Source organism: Gymnoscopelus braueri, assembly GCF_963280865.1.
Source record: "Gymnoscopelus braueri genome assembly, chromosome: 2".
In the NCBI taxonomy this organism is placed as follows: Eukaryota; Metazoa; Chordata; class Actinopteri; order Myctophiformes; family Myctophidae; genus Gymnoscopelus; species Gymnoscopelus braueri.
Genome location: NC_137604.1, coordinates 14,813,688 through 14,835,006, shown reverse-complemented (window position 1 = coordinate 14,835,006; position 21,319 = coordinate 14,813,688). Strand labels below are relative to the sequence as shown.

General features: G+C 41.9%; 1 protein-coding gene across 1 annotated transcript; it reads right to left on the bottom strand.

Annotated features, from left to right (window-relative positions):
• Positions 1 to 17: 17 nt before the first annotated feature.
• On the bottom strand, positions 18 to 19,141 carry LOC308094329 (E3 ubiquitin-protein ligase TRIM21-like). Its single transcript, XM_080440917.1, has 12 exons — positions 18,913 to 19,141; positions 14,020 to 14,246; positions 13,489 to 13,892; positions 11,414 to 11,594; positions 8,550 to 8,645; positions 8,350 to 8,439; positions 7,456 to 7,599; positions 6,678 to 6,825; positions 3,661 to 3,705; positions 3,363 to 3,389; positions 2,775 to 2,950; positions 18 to 1,432 (listed from the first exon to the last, which is right to left on the bottom strand). Exons 2-12 carry the CDS (start codon positions 14,221 to 14,223, stop codon positions 1,064 to 1,066), a joined length of 1,884 nt encoding a protein of 627 aa, XP_080297043.1. The 5' UTR covers positions 14,224 to 14,246; positions 18,913 to 19,141; the 3' UTR covers positions 18 to 1,063.
• Between the last annotated feature and the right edge of the window lie 2,178 nt (positions 19,142 to 21,319).

The following is a 21,319-nucleotide window of genomic DNA, read 5'->3' as shown; positions in this document are numbered from 1 at the left end:
TAGGAAAGACCATTGAATACTTTTCAAAATGTGTGGCTATATTCCCATAACAATACCCAGCATTACTGTATGTGCACAGTTGTGCTAAAGATAAATGTGTGTTTTTCATATCTACATAATAAATGACATGGTTTATGAACATTAATCTGTTCAGTGGATATCCACCCCTGTTGCTGTGTTTGCATATTTACATAAACCACATATCTCATAAGAGTTACAGTATGCTTACTTTATTCTGTATCGTATGTAGGCGTTACACAGCAAAAATAGCCGATGTACAAGAGCTTGTAGATCTGCTTGTAGATAGGCATTTTTTGGCATGCAACACGGTCGTGCGACCAAGTAGGCTTTAGTCTTGTGATTACCAATTCAAAGAAATTCATTCATTTCACAGATCTCGAAACTCACATGGGAACAGAGTGACTCCAATGTGGACTTCATGTGGCCAGCCTGTGAAGTCAGTCATCTATGACATATCCATGATGTATGACTCCAAATTTGGGCAAGGTTTCAGCCCTATCTGATACATTTGAGTTACATCAACATTTTAATTTTAACATTTTAAAATAGTGTAATATAGGAAGGAAGGTGGGTGGGGGGTTGTGGAGGTACTTCATGGTACTTCTGTAGCATCTTGAATGCAATAATTCAACTTGCATGACAGGCGCTCATCATCATCATCATCATAATCATCATAACAGAGGTCTAGGTAAACACAGTACTGAGGTCAATACTTTAATCAATGTCTGTCATAGAAGTATATAGTTGTGGTATTGTGGTGTTTTAACAAGCCTACAATAGTAGTCTATCTATCTGTAACATGACTGAATGGTCTATTTGTTCTTAGAGCTGCAACCCTTAAGTTTCATGTCCTACCCGGGATTCGAACCACTGCAATCCCTGCATAGCCAGAGGAAAGTCTGTGCTTATGAGCTTCGGGCAGAACTACTACGAGATTGACTATTTTCACAGAATGTTCGCCACCGAATAGGGAAACAAACTAAGGGGTTCATGCGGTTACAATAAGTCCCGGACTGCAGCTTTAACCTGCAGACATTCGTTTTCACTCTGGAATAGCGACAGGGCAGATGATGAGCGGAGCGTCGTTCTTCCCAGACTTATTGTTACAGGGGCTGAAGAACGGGTGGATGGTGTCGGAGAAGCTGTCCATGAACGTGTAGATCAGGACCTTGGCGTCCACGTTGTAGAAGGACACCAGGCCCTTGTCACAGTCCACGTAGATGCCGATGCGGGAGGGCCTCAGGCTGAGCGACAGGGCGGTGGAGGGCTCCGTGCGGAAGGCGTAGTCGGTCCGATCCCGCAGGCTGAGGAACCAGTAGCCGTTGGCGGGGCTCACGGTGATCTTGCCCTTTCGGTTGACGGACCGGCTCGCCACTCCGAGGTCCCAGTCGGTCTTCCCGCCGACCTCCACCTGGAGCAGAAAGATGACATTTACGGTCATAAATGACGTCACGTACGTGCACATTTCCTCAGTGGTGGAAAGTAACTTAGTACATGTACTCAAGTATTGTACTTAAGTACACATTTGAAAATCCAATTTTCAATACTTTTCCTTCTACTCCACTACATCTCAGAGTCAGAGGCAAATATTGTACTTTTTACTCCACTACAATAATACTCCACTACAATAATTGAGTTACTTATTTAGATTATTATTACAAAACATACCCATTTCAGCCCTATCTAAACTATGGCTATTTTCCAAAATATTTCTTTATACATTTTAGACTATGATCATTTGTGAAACGGGACATTCTGCATAATGAGTATACTTTTACTTTTGGTACTTTAAGTATATTTTGATGCCAATACTTTTGTACTTTTACCCAAGTAAATTTGGATTACCTGACTTTTACTTGTAACAGAGTGTTTCTACATTGCAGTATTGATACTTTTACTTAAGTAAAACATGTAAGTACTTTTTCCACCACTGATTTACAGTCATAAATGACGTACACACATTTCCTCATATTGTTGTTGCCAGCTGCTTATCAAACAAGAAGAGCTATTTTAATTTCAATCTGTACACGATTGTCTGTGCTTTGTTTATGTACTGTATAGTGCATTGCCTGTATGTATTGGCATGTTTATACACGTTACAGAAACAGTCTTAAGGAGACCCACAGATAGATAGACCTTCATTGATACCAAGGGAAATTCAGATGTGATCGCAGGACCACAGTAATGATGAAACAAAGATACAGGTAGAGAAAAAGTAGTAGTAACATTCAAATATAAATATGCCTGCGTAGTGTATAGGCCACCAGTAGGTAGACATTGAGTCAAAGGTATCGTGTTTGTGTGAATTAGCAGCAATAAAAACAGCATACAAATAGACTTAAAGACCTAGGAACTGACCTGGCCTTCTGGCACTTCCTGATCTATATTTGGTGCACAACACTGCTGTGAAACTGAGTAGCTATAAGTCAGCCTTAACTGGACATAAATATATATTGTGCCATTTATCACAGTAAAAGGGCATACAGCATATTATGTATGTATCAACAAAGTAACTAAAGTTTTCAAATAATTGCAGTGGAGTAAAAGTACAATAATTGCCTCTGAGATACTAGTGGAGTAGAAGTAAAAGTGCTGAAAATTGGAAATACTCCAGTAAAGTAAGAAATACCAAAAAAAAATACTTAAGTACAGTATAGTTACTTTACACCACTGATACAGGCAAAGGCAATTGTACAATCAGTATGTGCATGTAGAATGGGCTCTATAACTGTTTGGGAAAGCGTACTACCTACCTCCCAGTAATGTCTTCCAGAGCTGAAGCCCTCGCGGGCGAGAACACACACCACCCTGTCGAAACGCTCCGCGTTCCCCGGTAGTGTCTGATTACGGTCACCGCAGGACACCTGTTTACCATCCAGAGCAATGATAAGACGTGGATGGGACGTGTTGGGGTCTAGCGTGATGTCAGCTGACACAATGAGAGCGAGAGATTTGATAGTTAGACTGATCATCGGCAGATAGCTGAGGCAATGACTGAATGTCACAAAAGCCCAGGAACTCAATAAACAAATTTAATGCAACAGCATTGATGTAGTGTTACAGTATATACTCAGGGTTGGATTTGTTGGGAGAGATGGGGGATTTCTGTTGATATCATGTTTATGGCCGGTGGGGATGTTTTATACCTGGTTCTGGTACGACTGAATTTAATACATGCATTTCCTTTTGGGTCTGATATATGTTTGATATTTATGTTTGATAATATCATAATATAACAATTTCGTTTAGAATGCATGTCAACAAATCCACTCTCAGTTCTTTCATCTTGTATTGTGTTCATGTAAATATCATCTACAGTAGAACTGAATTGAATGGTTTACCTGCATATTCTTGAACCCTCCTCACCTCTGCAGAGGAGAGAGAAAGATGGAAAAGGTTGAAGTTAAAGATGTTAAAATCCAATCCAATCCTATCCACTTTATTTATAGAGCACATTTAAAACGACAGTGTTGAACCAAAGTCCTGTACACTCAGTAAACAAATATAAAACACTAAGAGTAAAACAATAAACACATAGAAACAGCAACTCTCTGAATCATCGAACGCCAAGGAGTACAAGTGAAATAAAACACACTAGGAATGTGTGACAGACACATCTATTAGGCAGTGAGAACTTACTTGGTTTGGACCTGGTTACTGATTGTTCCGATGGGGACCTGTGACCTGTTCATAGGAAGGATATGGTATTGTCATTGTCGTCATTATTCTATAACCACAGTGAGAACTTTCTTAAGCTAAATGAGGATAAAACAGAAGTTCTCATAATTGGCTCCAGTGAGCAGAGAGAATCAATAACAAGTAGACTTGGTAACCTGGCTGTAGAAAGTAACACCAGAGTAAAGAACCTGGGGGTTATTATCGATTCTGAATTGAATTTTAATACACACATTAATCATGTCACCAAGATTGCTTTCTTTCATCTTAGAAATATTGCGCGAATTAGAGACTATCTGTCGTTAGACGATGCAAAAACGCTGATCCACGCTTTTGTTTTCTCTCGGCTTGATTACTGCAACGCACTCTACTCTGGCCTGCCAAAGAAAACAACTGACAGATTACAACTTGTTCAAAATGCGGCAGCCAGAATTTTAACTAAAACTAGGATGAGAGAACATATCACTCCAGTTCTAGCTTCACTACACTGGCTCCCGGTTGTTTTTAGGATTGATTTTAAAATTCTTTTAATAGTTTATAAAGCTCTAAATGGTCTGGCACCTTCCTACCTCTCTGACTGCCTAGAGAGATATGTTCCAAACCGGGCCCTCAGGTCTTCAAGTGCTGACCTGTTCGAGGTGCCTACAATGACATATAAAAAATACGGTGAAGCAGCATTCTGCTTTTACGGACCGACAGTGTGGAATAAACTCCCATTACACTTAAGACAGGCAGCCTCTGTCGATAGCTTTAAAGCACAGCTCAAGACCTATTACTTCACTCTTGCTTTTAGCTGATTCTTTGGTTGATTTTTAATTCCTCACTGTATTGCCTATTTTAATGTTGTTTTATGCCTTTGCTTTTATTTTATTTTATTTTATTTTTGTTTGCTTTATTGTTAAATTGGTTCTAACTGTAATTGTATTCTTGCTCTGTAAAGCACTTTGAGCTGCATTTCATGTCATGAAAGGTGCTATACAAATAAAGTTTATTATTATTATTATTAAAGCTCCAATCCGTAACTTTCAGGTCGTACCCGAGAATCAGCCCTTGGTCCCTCGCCTGAGTGCCAAAACTCTGACCTTTGAGCTTATAGAGTATGCCTGCTTAATGATGGGATTTTATTTGGACTTTCAGGCAGTACTACTTGTCAACCAGTAGGTGTCCTACCTGATCACAGAATCTAAACGTCTCAATGGAAGAGTTGGGAGACCTCCAACCACAACACATCATGTGTTAGTTATATTGTTGCGAACGCAGCGGAAGGAGGCGCCTCCGCGCAAGTGGAGCTTACTATGTAACTCTGCCTGGGTTGTGTGTGTCTCTGTCCGTGTGTCTGTGTTCACCTCTCATTGGCTGCATGCACCCATGTGACTCACGCTCTCACTGCCTGCCTGCCCCTGGGTGACATGACTCACATGCGTGCACTGCCTGTAAGCAGCCACCCGAGTGCGCCAGAGTGCAGGAATTTACACAATGCTCTGACACACACACACACACACACACGCACACACACACACACACACACACACACACACACACACACACACACACACACACACACAATGTTCTCTCTCCATCACGGTGAAATAACACGGATTACAAGTCCGTAAATACACAATATTTTCGAGCTGCGTTCGCTTCCCGCGTTCGCGCGTCTATACTTGTATTAACATACTATACCATACATATTTATTTAACCCATTAAGACCTGAGGCCGATTCTACAAAATGTCTTCTAAATCCCAACAGTTTTCTGAAAAACTATTGTTGCTATATCAGAGGTGCTCAAACTTTTTCATGTCAAGGACCGCCCAAAATGATATGTATTTGGCCACAGACCCCATCTCAAAATATTTAGCTCCAGGGACCCCCAGAAGCAAAGATTTGAGTTACAAATGTTCGCTTTAAAAATATACAGTATATTCAAAGATGTGCACAAATGTTTGAATGATTTAAAAAATATATAGCAGATCTACAGTATATCTGCTATTTTTGAATAGCCAAATAAATCTAAAATGACACAGACGCATTCCTGGTCTTAATGGGTTAAAATAAATGTCATGTTACCCTATGACTTTTAAAGAAGTTCTTTAGCACCACAGAAATTGATTGGTCACCACTGTCGGTGATGATAAAATTGTAGTGCATGGCCTCTACTGTAGGTCCTGCTAGCATGTTTAGACTCTTGTATTTGTTGTTGATAACCTGTGTAGGATTGGCTATGTGTAATTGTGTATGTGTGTGAGTGATGGGCTGCAGGTGTGATTGCATTTTGCAGGTTGTTGGAGGGAGCTGATTGGTTCTAGCCTTCTGGAGGGAATTTTAAAAGACAGGCTTTGCTCTTTCCACGTCAGCCAGACTGCCAGCCAACCTGCCACACTTTGTAGAATGTTTGTTAGAGATGCTCAGTGTTTTAACAGTCTGGGGGTAGCTTTTATTTTAATCTATTTTTCTCCTATGTTTTGATTAGGTGTTAGGTTAGTGATTTGTCTTTTGATTTGATTAGGTAATTCATGTTTAGTTCCCTTTTTGTTTATTGTTTTGGCTATCAGCTCACACTGAAGTCAATTAGGTTTTTAATAAAACCTGTAAAAGAAAAAGATATATATATTTCATTCAACATTGCTTTAAATTTGGCATCTTTGGGCTTCCTGGTGATTTAACCACACTGCTGGAGATTTCTTCTAATGGTTATTGTTTCTTGCCACTGTCACCAAGCACTTGACCTGCTGTATACTGTATGATGGATCGATCGATCGATTGTACACCACATAATTGCAAGGTCCACATAAAAGCAGAAATGTCTTAAACAATAGTCATTGAATGTAGGATCTTTAACCAGTAAAGTCCTATATTATACATCAGAAATGAAAAACAGCCGATCTACAAGCTCACAACGTTGTGATGTGCTATTTTTTAGAATGTGTACGTTTTTTGGGAAATTGGCAGTCTACCTGCCCTTCAGGTGTGTGGACTTACAGATCTCTGGCAGTTTCCTCAGCTCCTCCTGAAAGCGCTCCATCATCTGCGTAACAGATCTGAGAACCACTCCTGAGGTCAGCTCTGACGTCACACAGGCGTCCGACCAATTCTTGGTCAGCGGACGGCTGGAGAGCGCAGGGAAAGTCTGCAGGGAGCAAATGAAGACAAGAGATAGTTTGAAGAAAACTTAAAGTCATCATGTGACTTGTTAGTTACAGTAGATCATCTATTTTTGCTATGGGGGGGGGGGCATTTTTGACTCTGTCCTATAAATAACCTGCCCAAAATAAGGACGCAGGTTGAAAGGGGTTAATACATCCTGTGAGTCTGGGGGTTCGAATCCACCGTGGTGGTGCACCGTTGAGCATCTATACTAACACAATTGGGCCATGTTCGGGGAGGGAAGCCGGGTGGAGAGGGTGATATTTGTCACTGCACGTACTCCTACGGGCTGGAGCAGCACCTGTCAGCAGGGAGTGTTGGGTGGGAGGAGTAGGACGGAGGCTCTCGGTGGGGGCTCCTCACTGGCAGATGAGTCAGTAGGATACAACAGCAGTGACAACACACACATACATGTGTGTGGGGAGGAATCAATTGGCATAATGACTAAATTGGGGGGAAAGAAATGTCATAAAAAAAAGACGGCTTCCTGAGGAAGCTGTACATTACATTACAGCGTAAGTCCACCCTATATGCAGTTTCTACAGCAGTTCTTCGGCAGGCTTTTCTCCAGGTGAGATGAAGTGAGCCTGTAATGAACCTGAACTCATCATACCTTGAGGAACAGGACATAGTCTTCAGACTGAGCGAGCTGTCCCAGTGCAGTGCTCCTCTTCCTCAGTTCATCTAGCTCCTTCTCCAGCTCTCTGAGCAGACTCTGTGCTCTGTGCTCCGCCGAACGCCTCGCCGTCTCGATCACCTGTTATAGTGACAAACAGAAACACATTATTCTTATCGTCTGTTTTCCTATCTTCGCTGTCGAGCAATCCTTATCCAATTGTTATTATGCTCTGTAATGTGAAGCACTTTGGTTCGACCCTGGTCAATGTAAAATTGCTATACAAATAAAGTTTGATTTGATTTGATTTTAATCCATATTTCATCTTTTTTTCCCATTAAAATAATGCTCTATTTTATACACAGTCGTATGACAGTGTCATTCAAAAGTAGTGAAAATAGCTCATCTACAAGCGCACAACACATTGCATCGTGACGCGTTGAGATAAGATAAGACCTTTATTGATCCCCGCGGGAAATTCAGGCGCCAAAGACAGAACAACAGTTAAGAACAGGTTACAGGACAAGGAGAAACAAAAAGTAGCCTTGAAAATAAAACATTTAAAAATGTCATTTTCCCCTATAAATACTTGCCCAAAATCGACACCAGGTTGAAATGTTTAAAAGTTTGTCTGTGGGTTTTAAATAATAACTACATTGGATCCATTGGAAGTTGGAGGTGGTCTACTTGCTCTTCTATTAAGAATTTTTGAGGTTTGTCAGGTCAGACACCTATTATACTAATTTGTAGCTCAACAGTACAACTTTCGGCACTCGCACAGGGAGGGGGATTCAAATCCCATGTAGGACATGAAAGTTTCGGATTGCAGCTTTAACTCGACTCGACTAGTACTCTTGCAGAGTAGAGTGGGATTATTTATGAGCTGCTTACCTCCAACACTTCAGACTGGCAGCGTTCCACACTGGTGACAAGTTGTGAAAACACACGCACGCTGCCATTTGTCTCTCTCTCCGCACATGCCTGGATCAAACAGACGGCAGGTGGATTCGGTTAACTTAAAATGTTTTAGTTTACATTTACAAACAAGGTAGAGCCATATCTAACAGTTGGTGATGGCGATCACTGTTTACCTTTATGTGCTGCAGTGAAGTCTGTATCTCCTCCACTTTGCGCTCTCGCTCTGAGATCAGATCCCTCAGCTCCACCTCGGTGATACCTAACTGGGACTGCAGGAGAAGACAAAACATTAGCACAGACGTCCACGCATACTCCCCACATACTGTACCACTCCTCGTGCCAATACGCAACAACACACACTAGCCCACAACGTGTTGAATCTGAAGCCTGAGACCTGAAGCCGATTCTACAAATCTCTTCTAAATCACAACAGTTTTCTAAAAAGCGTATGTTTCTGTGGTTCTCAAACTTTTTCATAACTGTCAAGGACCCCCGAAATTATATGTAATTGGCCGCGGACCCCCCACCTCAAAATATTTTATTCCAGGGACCCCCAGAAGCAAAGATTGGAGTTAAAAATGTTCGCTTTAAAAGGATACATATTCAAAGATTTGCACAAATTTTCAAACATTTTCAAAAACAGCAGATCTACAAGTTCGTAGCCGGCACTCAGTGCCGCGCTATGAGCTTGTATATCTGCAATTTTTGGATAGCCAAATTGTAAAATAATGCTTTTTAGCTCAAATAAAAAAATGACACAGATGCGTTCCAGGTCTTAATGGGTTAAGTGATAGCATGTTTTTTTTTATAGCCTATAGAAAGAAATTTAGATTTACAACCCAGTGATGTGTTCTACCGTGGTACGCTGTATACGCAGTATGCCCTGTAGATTTTTTTCGTCGCCACCGTCTACATCCAAAAACTGTTCAAAACAGCATATCTGATACGGTCTGATATGCTACTGCCCAGGAGTGGCTGGGGGGCAGCAAGAATGTGGTCTGTCTAGTGTAACTCTGAGTTGATGGCTTATCATGTGTGTAGCTATTGTTCTTGAGGTGATAAGTAATGGCTGCGACGGAATTCACACATTAACTCAACGACGCGAATACTAATGAAGTACTCTAATAATCAGGCAGACAGAATCTCTCTCTCTGCTCTCATCTGCTGACACTACACTCAATAAGGCCAATGCCAAGTTAATACTATTCTGTAATAGATACATGAATGCTTGCTGTTAACACTGCTATTATATCTGATAAGCCTAATCAGCATCTATTTATAACAATCCTTGCGCTCTTACATGGTAATAATCCTTGCTTTGCATTGAAAATGCATCCAAGGCTAAAAGCAGTTCAGAAGTGGTTGAGTTCAGGTGATTAACATCAGAAACACTATAAAATCAGTACAAAGCATATTGTGTGTGGGCCACACGTGTGCAAAATGTTGACATTAATTTTTTTTGTGGGCCACGTGCAATTTTTTTACATTTAATTACCGGTAATTATAGACGCGCGCATGTGCACATGCCGTGCGTGTGGGAGGCAGGGAATAATCATAGTATACCCTCCAAAAAAATCTAGAACACACCACTGTTACAACCTATATAAACAGGGAAGATTCCTATTTCTGTCTGTTCTGGCCTTTCTCTGTGTCTAACAATTCCCATGATGCATTTCATGCGCCTGCCACTCCCATACGGTCTAATGCCATCATGTTATCTCACATGTTGAGATAATTATTTTGCTGTGAAAACAGAAAACAAGGACAATATCACTTCCACCAACGGTAGCATCTAAGAACCAGGAAGTAAAGGGTTGTAGTTCTCACATTCACGTAAACCTTTCAGCTATTTACACAGACGGCTGCTCAGTGTTACGCCAATGAATGGAATGCCAGCAATGCTATTTTCCCTTTAAAATCCTTTACCAGACAGCAGTGGTGGAACAAGTTAAAGCCGGGCCCTGCATGGGGCAAAGCACATGATTGACCTCTACGCTCTATTCGTTCCTTGCATGGTGGAGAAGCCAGGTTCAGAAAAGCACAATGCTGTTACAACATTTTTTCTCATACAAATTCAAAGCATTTGAGACATCTTCACGAAAATATGTAGGCTATATAAGTTAACAAGTTCATTTCATCCACTTCTTTACACCTGTAAACCTGTGATGTGACAAAAAAGAAATCTTGATTCTTGAACAAAATAACACTACAATGGATGCCTGCCTGCACAGCACAAATCATGCATGACAGTGTACACACACTGACACACACACACACCCACAACCTAAGAGTTCAGTACCAGGGACAGCGTCTGTGTCATTTTGGAACCCGCTTCGATCAGTTACTACAACTACTTACATTACATTACTTACATTACATTACATGTGATGATGGGCCCACCTGACACGCCAGGGGCCCACGCAGGGCTAACATAACATATAGGCAGTGGTGGAAAGTGACTAAGTACATTTACTTAAGTACTGTACTCAAGTAAAATGTTGAGGTATTTGTACTTTACTTGAGTATTTCCCAATTTCCAATACTTTTACTTCTACTCCACTACATCTCAGAGGCAAATATTGTACTTTTACTCCACTACAATTATTTGAAAACTTTAGTTACTAGTTACTTTTGAGATATAAATTATGATATTATGAAACATACACTAACCACTTTATCCCTATTTTATACATAGGCTATTTGAAAATAGCCGATCTACAAGCTCACACGCGACGCGTTGTGAGCTTGTAGATATGCTATTTTCAAACATTTTAGTACTTTTACTTTTGGTACTTTAAGCACATTTTGATGCCAATACGTTTGTACTTTTAATCAAGTAAATTTAGAATTCTGGACTTTTACTTGTAACATTAGTATTTCTATATTGCGGTATTGATACTTTTACTTAAGTAAAGAATTTGAGTACTTTTTCCACCACTGCATAAAGGTAGATGTCACAGACCCTCTGGGAGTCGCGGGGCCCTCAGGCGGTGGCCCCTCCCTCAGCCCCCCCTGAAGCTGTGTGCCCCTGGCATACCTTCTTGATGTGCCATTCTCTCTTGGCGGGGATGGAACTGTGCCCTCGGTGCTCGGTGCTCTCCAGACACACACTGCACACACACGTCTGGTCCGTACGACAGAAGAACTCCAGCCCCCTCTGGTGGACAGGACACAGCGGGAGGTTGAGGGAGGAGTCAGATGGGCCGCTCAACGTGTACCTGTGATCAGTGGCAAATATACAGTATTGTGTATATATTGTATACTTTTTTTAATTTTATTTCAAGGACACGTAGTTTGATATCTGTCGAGCAGAAACCAGCTAACTCCAAAATGTAAAATTTTCAGGAAAAACTGAACAAAAAGTGGAGTTAGGAGGTTTTGTTCATCATTGATAAGAACAGCTGAATGGACCTCCAAGCTCACAATGAGGTTGGAGGTCAAAAGGTGGTGGAGCCTGGAGTCAGCTAAACCAGCTAACTCCACCCTCCTTTGGTGGAGTTAGCTGCTGGTTTAGCAGAAAGTTTGAGGATCCAATGGAGTTGGCTGGTTTTGTCAGAAGCGCTTTTTAATGCTTTACATTGGTTCAATATTTTTTTTAACCAACACACAGACGTAAAGGGTGTTCAATAGCACTGATTTATGGGGGAAAAAAATGCAAAAGCGTCAAAATGGAGTTAGCTGGTTTCTGCCGGACAGCAACGATATGCATTAGGCAACAGACCCCCATTTGATATTATCTTTTATCTCTGGGACTACAGAGCTCTACAATGTAAAATGCTCTGTGTTCATTTAACTATGATACAAATGGAACCAAATGGACCCTTAGGGTCCATTTTGTTCCATTTGTACACTTTCAGAGTTACAGACCCGTTAGGGTCCATTTAGTTCCTAACTATCAATCATTTAGCTGAGGACTCCCCCTGGAACCACCTCAAGGACCCCTGGGGGTCCACCGAACCAGTGGTATAAAGGACTGAGAGTTTTGGGGATAATTGATCATCAGTAATTAATAGACAAGAATTGTGTCGAGAAACTGCCATTGAACCTGTGGACTCTTTCTCCTGCCACTAGGGAAGCAATTTCTACAGTTAAGAAAACACTAACCTTTTATAATTAGAGATAAATTGGAGCATGGTATTTACACCCAATTCCAATACTTGACCTGGAAGACTGTATAGAGGCTATGTGTGTGACACCATCGTACCCGGAAGTTATGTGGGAACACCTACTGAGTGGCAAAAAAATACTTTCTGGCCTTGACAGCCCATACATCCAAACGGAAAAGTCCTATCTGATTGTATTAAACAGCGTTAAACTCACCAACATTGCAGCTGTACGGAAAACTTGAATTATCCTCTTTCTTTCTGCAAGGTTTTTGTTTCATAAAAATCCACCATAGACATGTTATGAGCTACTTTCCGTCAATAAATTCCGTGCAGGTGATTACTTTTCGAAGTGTTGGAGTTTGGAAGCGCTTGTTTTCAATAACGCAACATCCTGCTGTCTCCTGCATTATGTGCAATTTAGAAACAGGTGGTACGCAGGACCGTTGAGTGATTTCCAACAAGCGCTTACAAACTCCAACACTCCATGCTGCTCAATGTTTTGCCACTCAGTCTAGCTGAGGGGGGCGTATCCCGGTGGAAAAGTGACTCATGTGCATACTCTGTATTAGATGGCAATGTCTCTGAATCTGATTGGTTCTGATTCTGAGTGATTCACACCCATTACTAATTTGATTAGCTGCAGCTGTGATGCTTGCTTGCTAGCCTGCAATCTTTTTCCCCCCCTCCTGCAGCGTTTAACCAAAATGTAAAACAAACAGCCTAGGGTTTCCTGCCCCTTTAACATTTGGTGTGATAGGGAAGTGCCACCATGTGCTAAACTGTAACCTCGCTGAAGGATCTGTAACACGGTGAAACTCGGCTACTACCCACAGTTGCTGCAGTAGGCGTGTTTTCATGCGACTCCCTCCCCACACTGTCAGGAAATCCCAGTAGAGCTATACCGTTTTGTTTACCATTACTGTCAATGAGGTCCTGGTTATCTATTTAATTGTCAATTTTTGTCAATTTGATGATAAATTAGGTGTTAGATTAAGCGGCTCAATACCTGCGAGGAGGTGAATAGGGCGGAGGGAGGTCCAGGTGCCCGTGTGCCCGATCGCGTGGGGACGGAGCCGGGACATCGACGGCCTGGGTCTGTGTTTGGATGGGTGTGGAGTGAGGACGGGAGGGGGGTGGCAGAGGAGGCGGTGCCCTGTCGCCCACGGGACGCTGCAGGCGTGTCATCAACTCTGCAAACACGCTCCCCGGCAATGGCATCCCCCCTGGCCTGAGGGAGGGGGACGGCGGCTGGTTGTGGTGATGTGGATGGTGAGTGCCCGAGTGATCTTCCTCCGCCTGCCCTACACCTCCACCTCCACCTGACTCTCTGGTGGCGGCCGCCGGTCCTGCTGCTGACATGCTGACCAACTGTTTGAACTGCTCCGTGATCTCCTTCAGGGTCCTGTTGACCTGGAGGTAGTAGGGGGCGACCATATTATGTTTCAAAAAAAGCCCAAACCGGGACCCTTAATCTCTAAACATGTTTTTTTGTGACATATTTGTGTTTTTGAGAGATTATTTGTCGAAGCGTGTATACCTGGAGGTCCGGCCGCTTGCGGAAGGACTCCTTGCAGAGAGGACAGAGGCAGGGCTTGGTGCTGTTGCCACCGTCCCAGTAGGAGGAGATGCAGGCCAGGCAGAAGCTGTGTCCGCACGGCGTGGACACCGGGTTGGTGAACACATCCAGGCAGATGGAGCAGGTGAACTGGTCTTCAGACAGGAAGGCTGCCGACAGGGCCATGACGTCCCGAGTTTACCAATGAGCTGTAAGAAAGACATTATCATTTAATTTATGTATCATGGGTTTATGTTTTTTTTTTAATAAATTAATGCCCTAGGTATTTCTATACTTTGTTGACTTCAACATGAAAGCGAGTCACAGCCCTGCTACCAGCCCCTAGGGCAGGGTTCCCCAGCCTTTTTTGCACCAAGGACCACTTTCATGAGTCATTTAAAATAAATGATAAAGTTTAATGCACATCAAATAATAATGGTTGTTTTTGATCAACTGAATTGATAACCCCAATAGCCCAAACTGATCACATGGTAGATCAAAAAGTAATGGTTGCCCACCTCTGTTCAGTGTAGGCTATATAGAATTCTCTTTATGCTTGCATAATGGAGATATTTGATATTTTTGTCCTGTTATCTGACTTTTCCCCTTTGCTTCTTCTCTATTCTTTTAACTATATTTTGTAACTGCAAACCGCTGAAAATTATTCCACAGGCTTCTTCCATCTTCATTTACAAAGTTTCTTTGAGCTTTCACAAGAAGGCATGAATACCTCGGCCGTAAAAATGCTTCTGTGTGTACCCACGGACGGAAATATGCAGAGCAGACACATTATTTTCGTTAGAATTATAAAGCCACACGTTCGCCTGATGCTGGTTTATGCATCTCAATAATTATGCAACTGGCCACATCTGCAATAGCCCGCATACGGTGCAACCATTATGCATGGCTGTGAATATTCATGCATTCATAGCTTCTCCTGTACCAGGCATTCACACAAGCACAAATGAAAATGGAAGTGCTTCAGCACTGCTGTCCACTTGGTTTTGATAGGACACTTGTCACTGAGATCTTTCTCACCGTGACAAAAGAACACAAAACGAGTCACAAATCTGGTCCATGTCCAGTTTTCCAGCAGAGCTTCAGCACACTGCACATTGATTTATGACCATTGAAGGTCCCTGTTCCACAGGTTAGGGACCCCAGCTCTAGGGGCCCTGTTGCTCCTTACACCCAACGGCTGGCACTAAAAGAAAGGCCATGGGTCACAAAACCATAAGGTTCATCCTGCAATCTGCTTCTTTTTTTTAAAGATACGTTTTTTAGGCTTTTTATGCCTTTATATATAGGACAGTAGACTGACAGGAAATGGGGAGAGAGATGGGGAGTGACACGCAGCAAATGTCGTCGGGATCGGGACTCGAACCTGCAACATGCTGTGAGGCTGGCATTGCAGCCTAGAGTGCCTGGACCGCCATGCTGTGGCCCAGACCCCTGCAATATGCTTTTAGATGATAATAATATAACTTGTGTATGTGCAATTTTAAAGTTTGGCCCAAGGATGACGGTACAGGAAAGGTCATGGGGTCACCAAAATCAATATGGGTCTCTCTCTCTCTCTCTCTCTCTCTCTCTCTCTCTCTCTCTCATTGTCTCTCTCTAAATGCATTCCTTTACATAAAGGAATATTTGTACATTGTGTCTGCAGTGCACCCGTGCAAAACTGCCACTGTGTGCAGTAAGTGCAGCATGTGCAGTGTGCACGGTACACCCCTCTACCACGCACACACCATTTCACAACATCAGGAAATTCAGGCTTGATTGCAGAACAGTTAGACTCCATTACTGACCATGAATAGGACTGTTTAACACACAAATGTGAGCTATATATAGAACACGGAAATACGAAAGATCTGCATGTCATCCTGACGTTTCCTCGTGAGGCATTTGGATTAGTTTTGACTAGACTTATTAAATCAATCACACAATGTGTCTGTCTTGTCTGTCTGTCTGTCTGTCTGTCTGTCTGTCTGTCTGTCTGTCTGTCTGGGCCTAATCTCGCAAACCGCTGGTCTGGTCAAAGGCAAATTTATTGTGCGCATTGCCTGTAGGCCAAGGAAGTAACTCTTCTGAATAATATTAATAATAATAATTATTATTATTATAATTGTAATAATAATTATACTGGATAGTCTGATCTCCATAGAGTCTTTTAAGGTTCTTCTCATTGAGGTATTACGTAAAGAGTGTACCTATTTCGCATACCCACTGTGATTTTACATCGTGTGTATTCTCTATATTCTCTGTATTATTATTATTTATTTATTTTCTTTAATGTTCTTCTATAGTTAACTATATCTTACTTCACTGTTTATTGCTTTCTATTTGTATATACTGTATCTGTGTTGTACTCAGGGCGTCCTAGCAAAAGAGAGCTTGCTCTCAACGGACCACCCTGAATAAATAAAGGTAAAGAAATAATTAAAAAAAACTAATATATTATTATTGGTGTTGTTATTGTTATTGTTATTATCATGTCTGAATTTAATCAGAACTGTGTCCTGACAGAATAATCTGGATAAATACATTGGGGATTTTTCTTTCTCTCTGTTTCTGTCCATGTCTGTCTCTTTGTTGACACGCATACACATATTTCTTGAACACACACACATGTTAGTAAAGAATGTAGTTCTAAAGTGATTTCCCCATAATTGTGTCTCTGGTGTCATAAAAAAATAAACCACCACTTGAACACTCGTGTCCCTATCAAGGGACTGGGTATGTCATGATAGGTGAACATTCAGCAAAAATCTCAGATATACAAGCTCATAACAGGTTGCATTGTGACACATTGCAAGCTTGTAGATCGGCTATTTTCAGCAAAGACCCCTTTGTTGGGGTCTTTGCCAATCAATCCCTGCACGACATGCGCATGGTCGTGGAGATATGGCGTGCTTTCAATGGATTAAATGACTGTAGTTTCATGAGTGAATCAGCTATGTAGAGTGACATAACTTCAGCATAACTTGACACCATGGGACTACGGTGGCTGAGAGAGCCCAACATGCTGCATATTCACACAACGCAAGACCCCCCCCTCCCACACACACACACACACACGCACACACAATTTGCTTGTGTTTTTGGAATTTGCACTGCTTTAACTGTGTCACACTGGTGCATGTGTAACGCCCGGGATTCAAAAAAGGGCCTCCCATGCAGGAAGGGACACTAAAGCCAAACATCTCAGGGGGTGGGGGGGGTGTGTGTGTGTGTGTGTGTGTGTGTGTGTGTGTGTGTGTGTGTGTGTGTGTGTGTGTGTGTGTGTGTGTGTGTGTGTGTGTGTGTGTGTGTGTGTGTGTGTGTGTGTGTGTGTGTGTGTGTGTGTGTGTGTGTGCGTGCGTGCGTGCGTGCGTGCGCGCGTGCGTGCGTGCGCGCGTGCGTGCGTGGCAGCGGTGGCCTAGTGGTTAGAGGGGCGGCCTTGATACCGGAAGGTCCCTAGTTCGATTCCCCAATTCATCACATCAATCATGAATCACCGCTGAATAGCCCTTGAGCAAGGCTTCCATGCAGGGCCTGGCTGTAAATAAGTGTTAACTTAGTCCAACACCCTGGGTAAACAACAAACTTTGCTTTTGCTTTTGCTTTGCGTGTGCCTGTGTGTACAGTGAGAGTCATTAATGGGGAAATGGCCTTTAAATGAGATATGGTCAAAGCTTTGAATAGACAATGGCATACAGTATAGTGATGCCAGAATATACACATTAAGAATTAAAAAATATATGTGAAGAGAACATGAACCAACACATTCTAAAGATGTCAATGTAATTTTACTGTACTTTGAAAACATTAGCTATAGGGGACTGACTAAGAATGTTCAAAATGGCCTGCATCTGCTCATGAGATTAAGTCTTGTTTAAAAAGAAAAGGTTGTGTGCAAATGAAGTTTATTACTTTGCTAATATTACTTCAGCAATAAACCCTAATTTATACTGAACAATGTGTTGCAACTTGACCTTTTCTGATTATGATTCTCCAACGGAGGCCTATGATGTAGGATGTAATGCTTCTCTCCTTTTTTACTCATACCACCACAAGCTCTTAGTAAATGTTTACCATATCAGACTTGACCTTTTGGATAGAACACTTGTAGATTTTAACATTCACACACACTTCAGGGTTATCTTGTACTCAAAAGGCTAGAATATCTACAATATGTAATCCAAATGTAGGATAAGACTTAAATTAAATACCAACTTGTAACCATAGACTCCTGTGTACTCACAAGAATGTGCTTTTAATGAAGGGGAAAAGTGCCTAAGTAATGCTAACAACGATTGATAATGGCACAATGTGGCCATGTTGTATTTGTTTTGTGTAATAGCTAATGAAGTGATAAGTGGCAAAAGTGTTTCCCAGGCTATTAGTGTGGAGCAGGAATGCTTATTTCTGGAATGTGGACAAATATATAGCATGGGTAAAAAGGACCACTTCTAGACATGCTATCTTGCCGTGTCTACACAGTAAAGACCTCATTGTTTATGTATCCATTTGTAGCTCAGAGAGTGTACAAAATGCACCCTTGTGTGTGTCTCTATAACTATGAGACTGTACAACCAAATGGAACCAAATGGACCCTTGTGTCTCTATAACTACAGTATGAGACTGTTCAGTCTCTGAGAGTTTTATGAATTATGAATTGTATACCAAGGCCCTCATTGGAAACAAGTCCGCAAGGACTTTCATGAACGGACCTGTTAGACAAAGTATTTTAAATGTAACTGTGCTGTTTTACATTTTTTGCCTAATAAAATATTCAATCAATCAATCAAAGTTAAATTGAAGCATAAGATGTCACAGTGTAGAAAACAGTGGTTTCCAGTATAGCGTTCAATAGGTTGGTGTAAAGTTCCATACCTGCAGGTGAGGTGTCCCGCTGAGATTCCAGAATGAGCGATGAGTGGAGATAAGTCCAAAAGTTGTGTCAAAGATGCTCTCTCTCTCTCTCTCTCTCTCTCTCTCTCTCTCTCTCTCTCTCTCTCTCTCTCTCTCTCTCTCTCTCTCTCTCTCTCTCTCTCTCTCTCTCTGTCCCTCTTTTTGAAGCTACAGTATTTGTAGCTTCTTCCAACAGGATTTTTCCTCTGTTTCTTCCCCAATCTTTTTTTAAACAGTGAATTCCCCTCTGCCTTTCAACTACAGGTGACCCGCCTCCCCACCAGCTTATCCAATCCAACCTGCTCAACAGGTGCAGTTGCTCAGCTATGCTTTTGTTTTCAAAGCGCTCTCTCTCTCTCTCTCTCTCTCTCTCTCTCTCTCTCTCTCTCTCTCTCTCTCTCTCTCTCTCTCTCTCTGTGTGTGTATGTCCACTTACTTTCTCTCTCTGTGTGTGTATGTCCACTTACTTTCTCTCTCTGTGTGTGTGTATGTCCACTTACTTTTTAAACTTTTCTCCCAACAGGTCAGTAACTCTGTCCAGACGGTGAAATAAATTGATTATTTATCCTCAGATTCAGTGGCATTGAGAGGCATTGACACACACCAGACCCACATTCCACTGTGTGTGTGTGTGTGTGTGTGTGTGTGTGTGTGTGTGTGTGTGTGTGTGTGTGTGTGTGTATGTGTGTGTGTGTGTGTGTGTGTGTGTGTGTGTTTGTTTACATGGCTGAGTCACCACTCCCATCTTCTCCACTTAGTGTGTATTCCATGTATCGTTTCTTAGTCCTGTCTCATTAGCAATTCTTTTCACTGACTGAAACTGTCCATGTGGTGTCTGCAATTAAGTCAGTGCTACAGTCTGTCTTGCTATTTTATGTTGTTTTTTGCTCTGTGTCCCGAAAAGGTGTTTTAAATATTTAATACTTTTTTTCAGTTGCTTGGTGTTTTGTGTAAAGCACATTGAATTGCCTTGCTGTGGAAATGTGCTATACTAAATTAATTTGCCTTGCCTTACAGTCCCAACCACTTTGAAAACAACGGTTCACACAGAGGTTGTCAATGTTTTATCATAACAGTGACATAAAATGCTTCCATTTTCCACTTCCTTTCAGTTACCCCCTGTAGTACCTCCACGTACCCCTGGGGGAAAACGTACCCCCATTTGAGAAACACTGCTGTTTATACGCTGCTGTACTGTATGTTTCAATAGTTTCTCATTGGTTTATATGTGCTGCAGTGGCTCAACAACAACGTTGGGGACACAAAGGAGCTGAGATTTCTATCAGTTGTCACACTGGATTTGAACCATCCTTAAACTAATAATTGTTTGTTTTGAAAGCTCTAAACGGGCTTCTCTGTATCTATCTGAGCTCCTGCACTGTCACACCCCAACTAGGGATTTGAGATCGGCTGATCAGTTTGTTGCTGGATGTATCTAGAACTGTAGGCAAAGAAATAGAGGTAACCAAGCCTTTGCAGCAGCTCCTAGGCTCTGGAATAGCTTGCCTCTCCCGATTCAATCTCCCCAGACCTAGAAGTTTTTAAATCTTTTTCTCCGTGGCTTTCAATTCTAGTTGAGCTTGACTCTGATGTTGTTGTTGCAGTGGTCCTCGTAGTGGTTCTCTAACTGGTCCCCTTTAAATGTCTTGATGAATTGAATACATAGGACCACAATGGAAACAGGCCCCCTTAGAACGTTTTATGTTATCCTTTTAGCATCATTGTAAAATTGGGTACCACTGTACTATTTTTCCAACTGTTAATGAAGTATTCAATCAGTCAATCAAAAAACCCTCGACCCCTGTGATGGCCACACAAAGTCGGTAAAACATGGTGGACACTTCTCTTTTTTGGTTTGTTAATTTACTTTAGATTGCAAAATATCTTTGTCCCAGTGATAGCGGCAAAGACCAGACCATTGTGGTGGTGCCATCCTGTGGATGTCATTAGTGTATTCAGTCAGCTGGTCAAATCACAGTTTGCCTCTGGAACAATCCCAGCAACCTTGAGCTTGAACCATGTGTGGGTGTTGACATCAAATACAACTCTGCAACTGCCGTGTTAGTACAGTCTATCGAAACAGTCCGCACTCACAAGGTGAATTGTCTTAGATTTTTAAAAAAATAACACAGCAGCAGTCATGACAAACGGAGGCGCTTCGGCTACTCAGGCCTTCATCAGCACCAACATATTCACCAAATAACCTTGTGAGTGCGGACTGTTTCTATAAACTGTTCACTTCACAGGTCTGCACCCTTCTGTCCTTCTCTAAATCAACTGACAGTAGAGCACACTCAGCTCGGGACTGGTCCATAGTATTTGGATATTAGCAGCACAACTGTGTGGCATAAGAACCTCAACCTTCATTCAGCACAAAGACTGTGTAGAC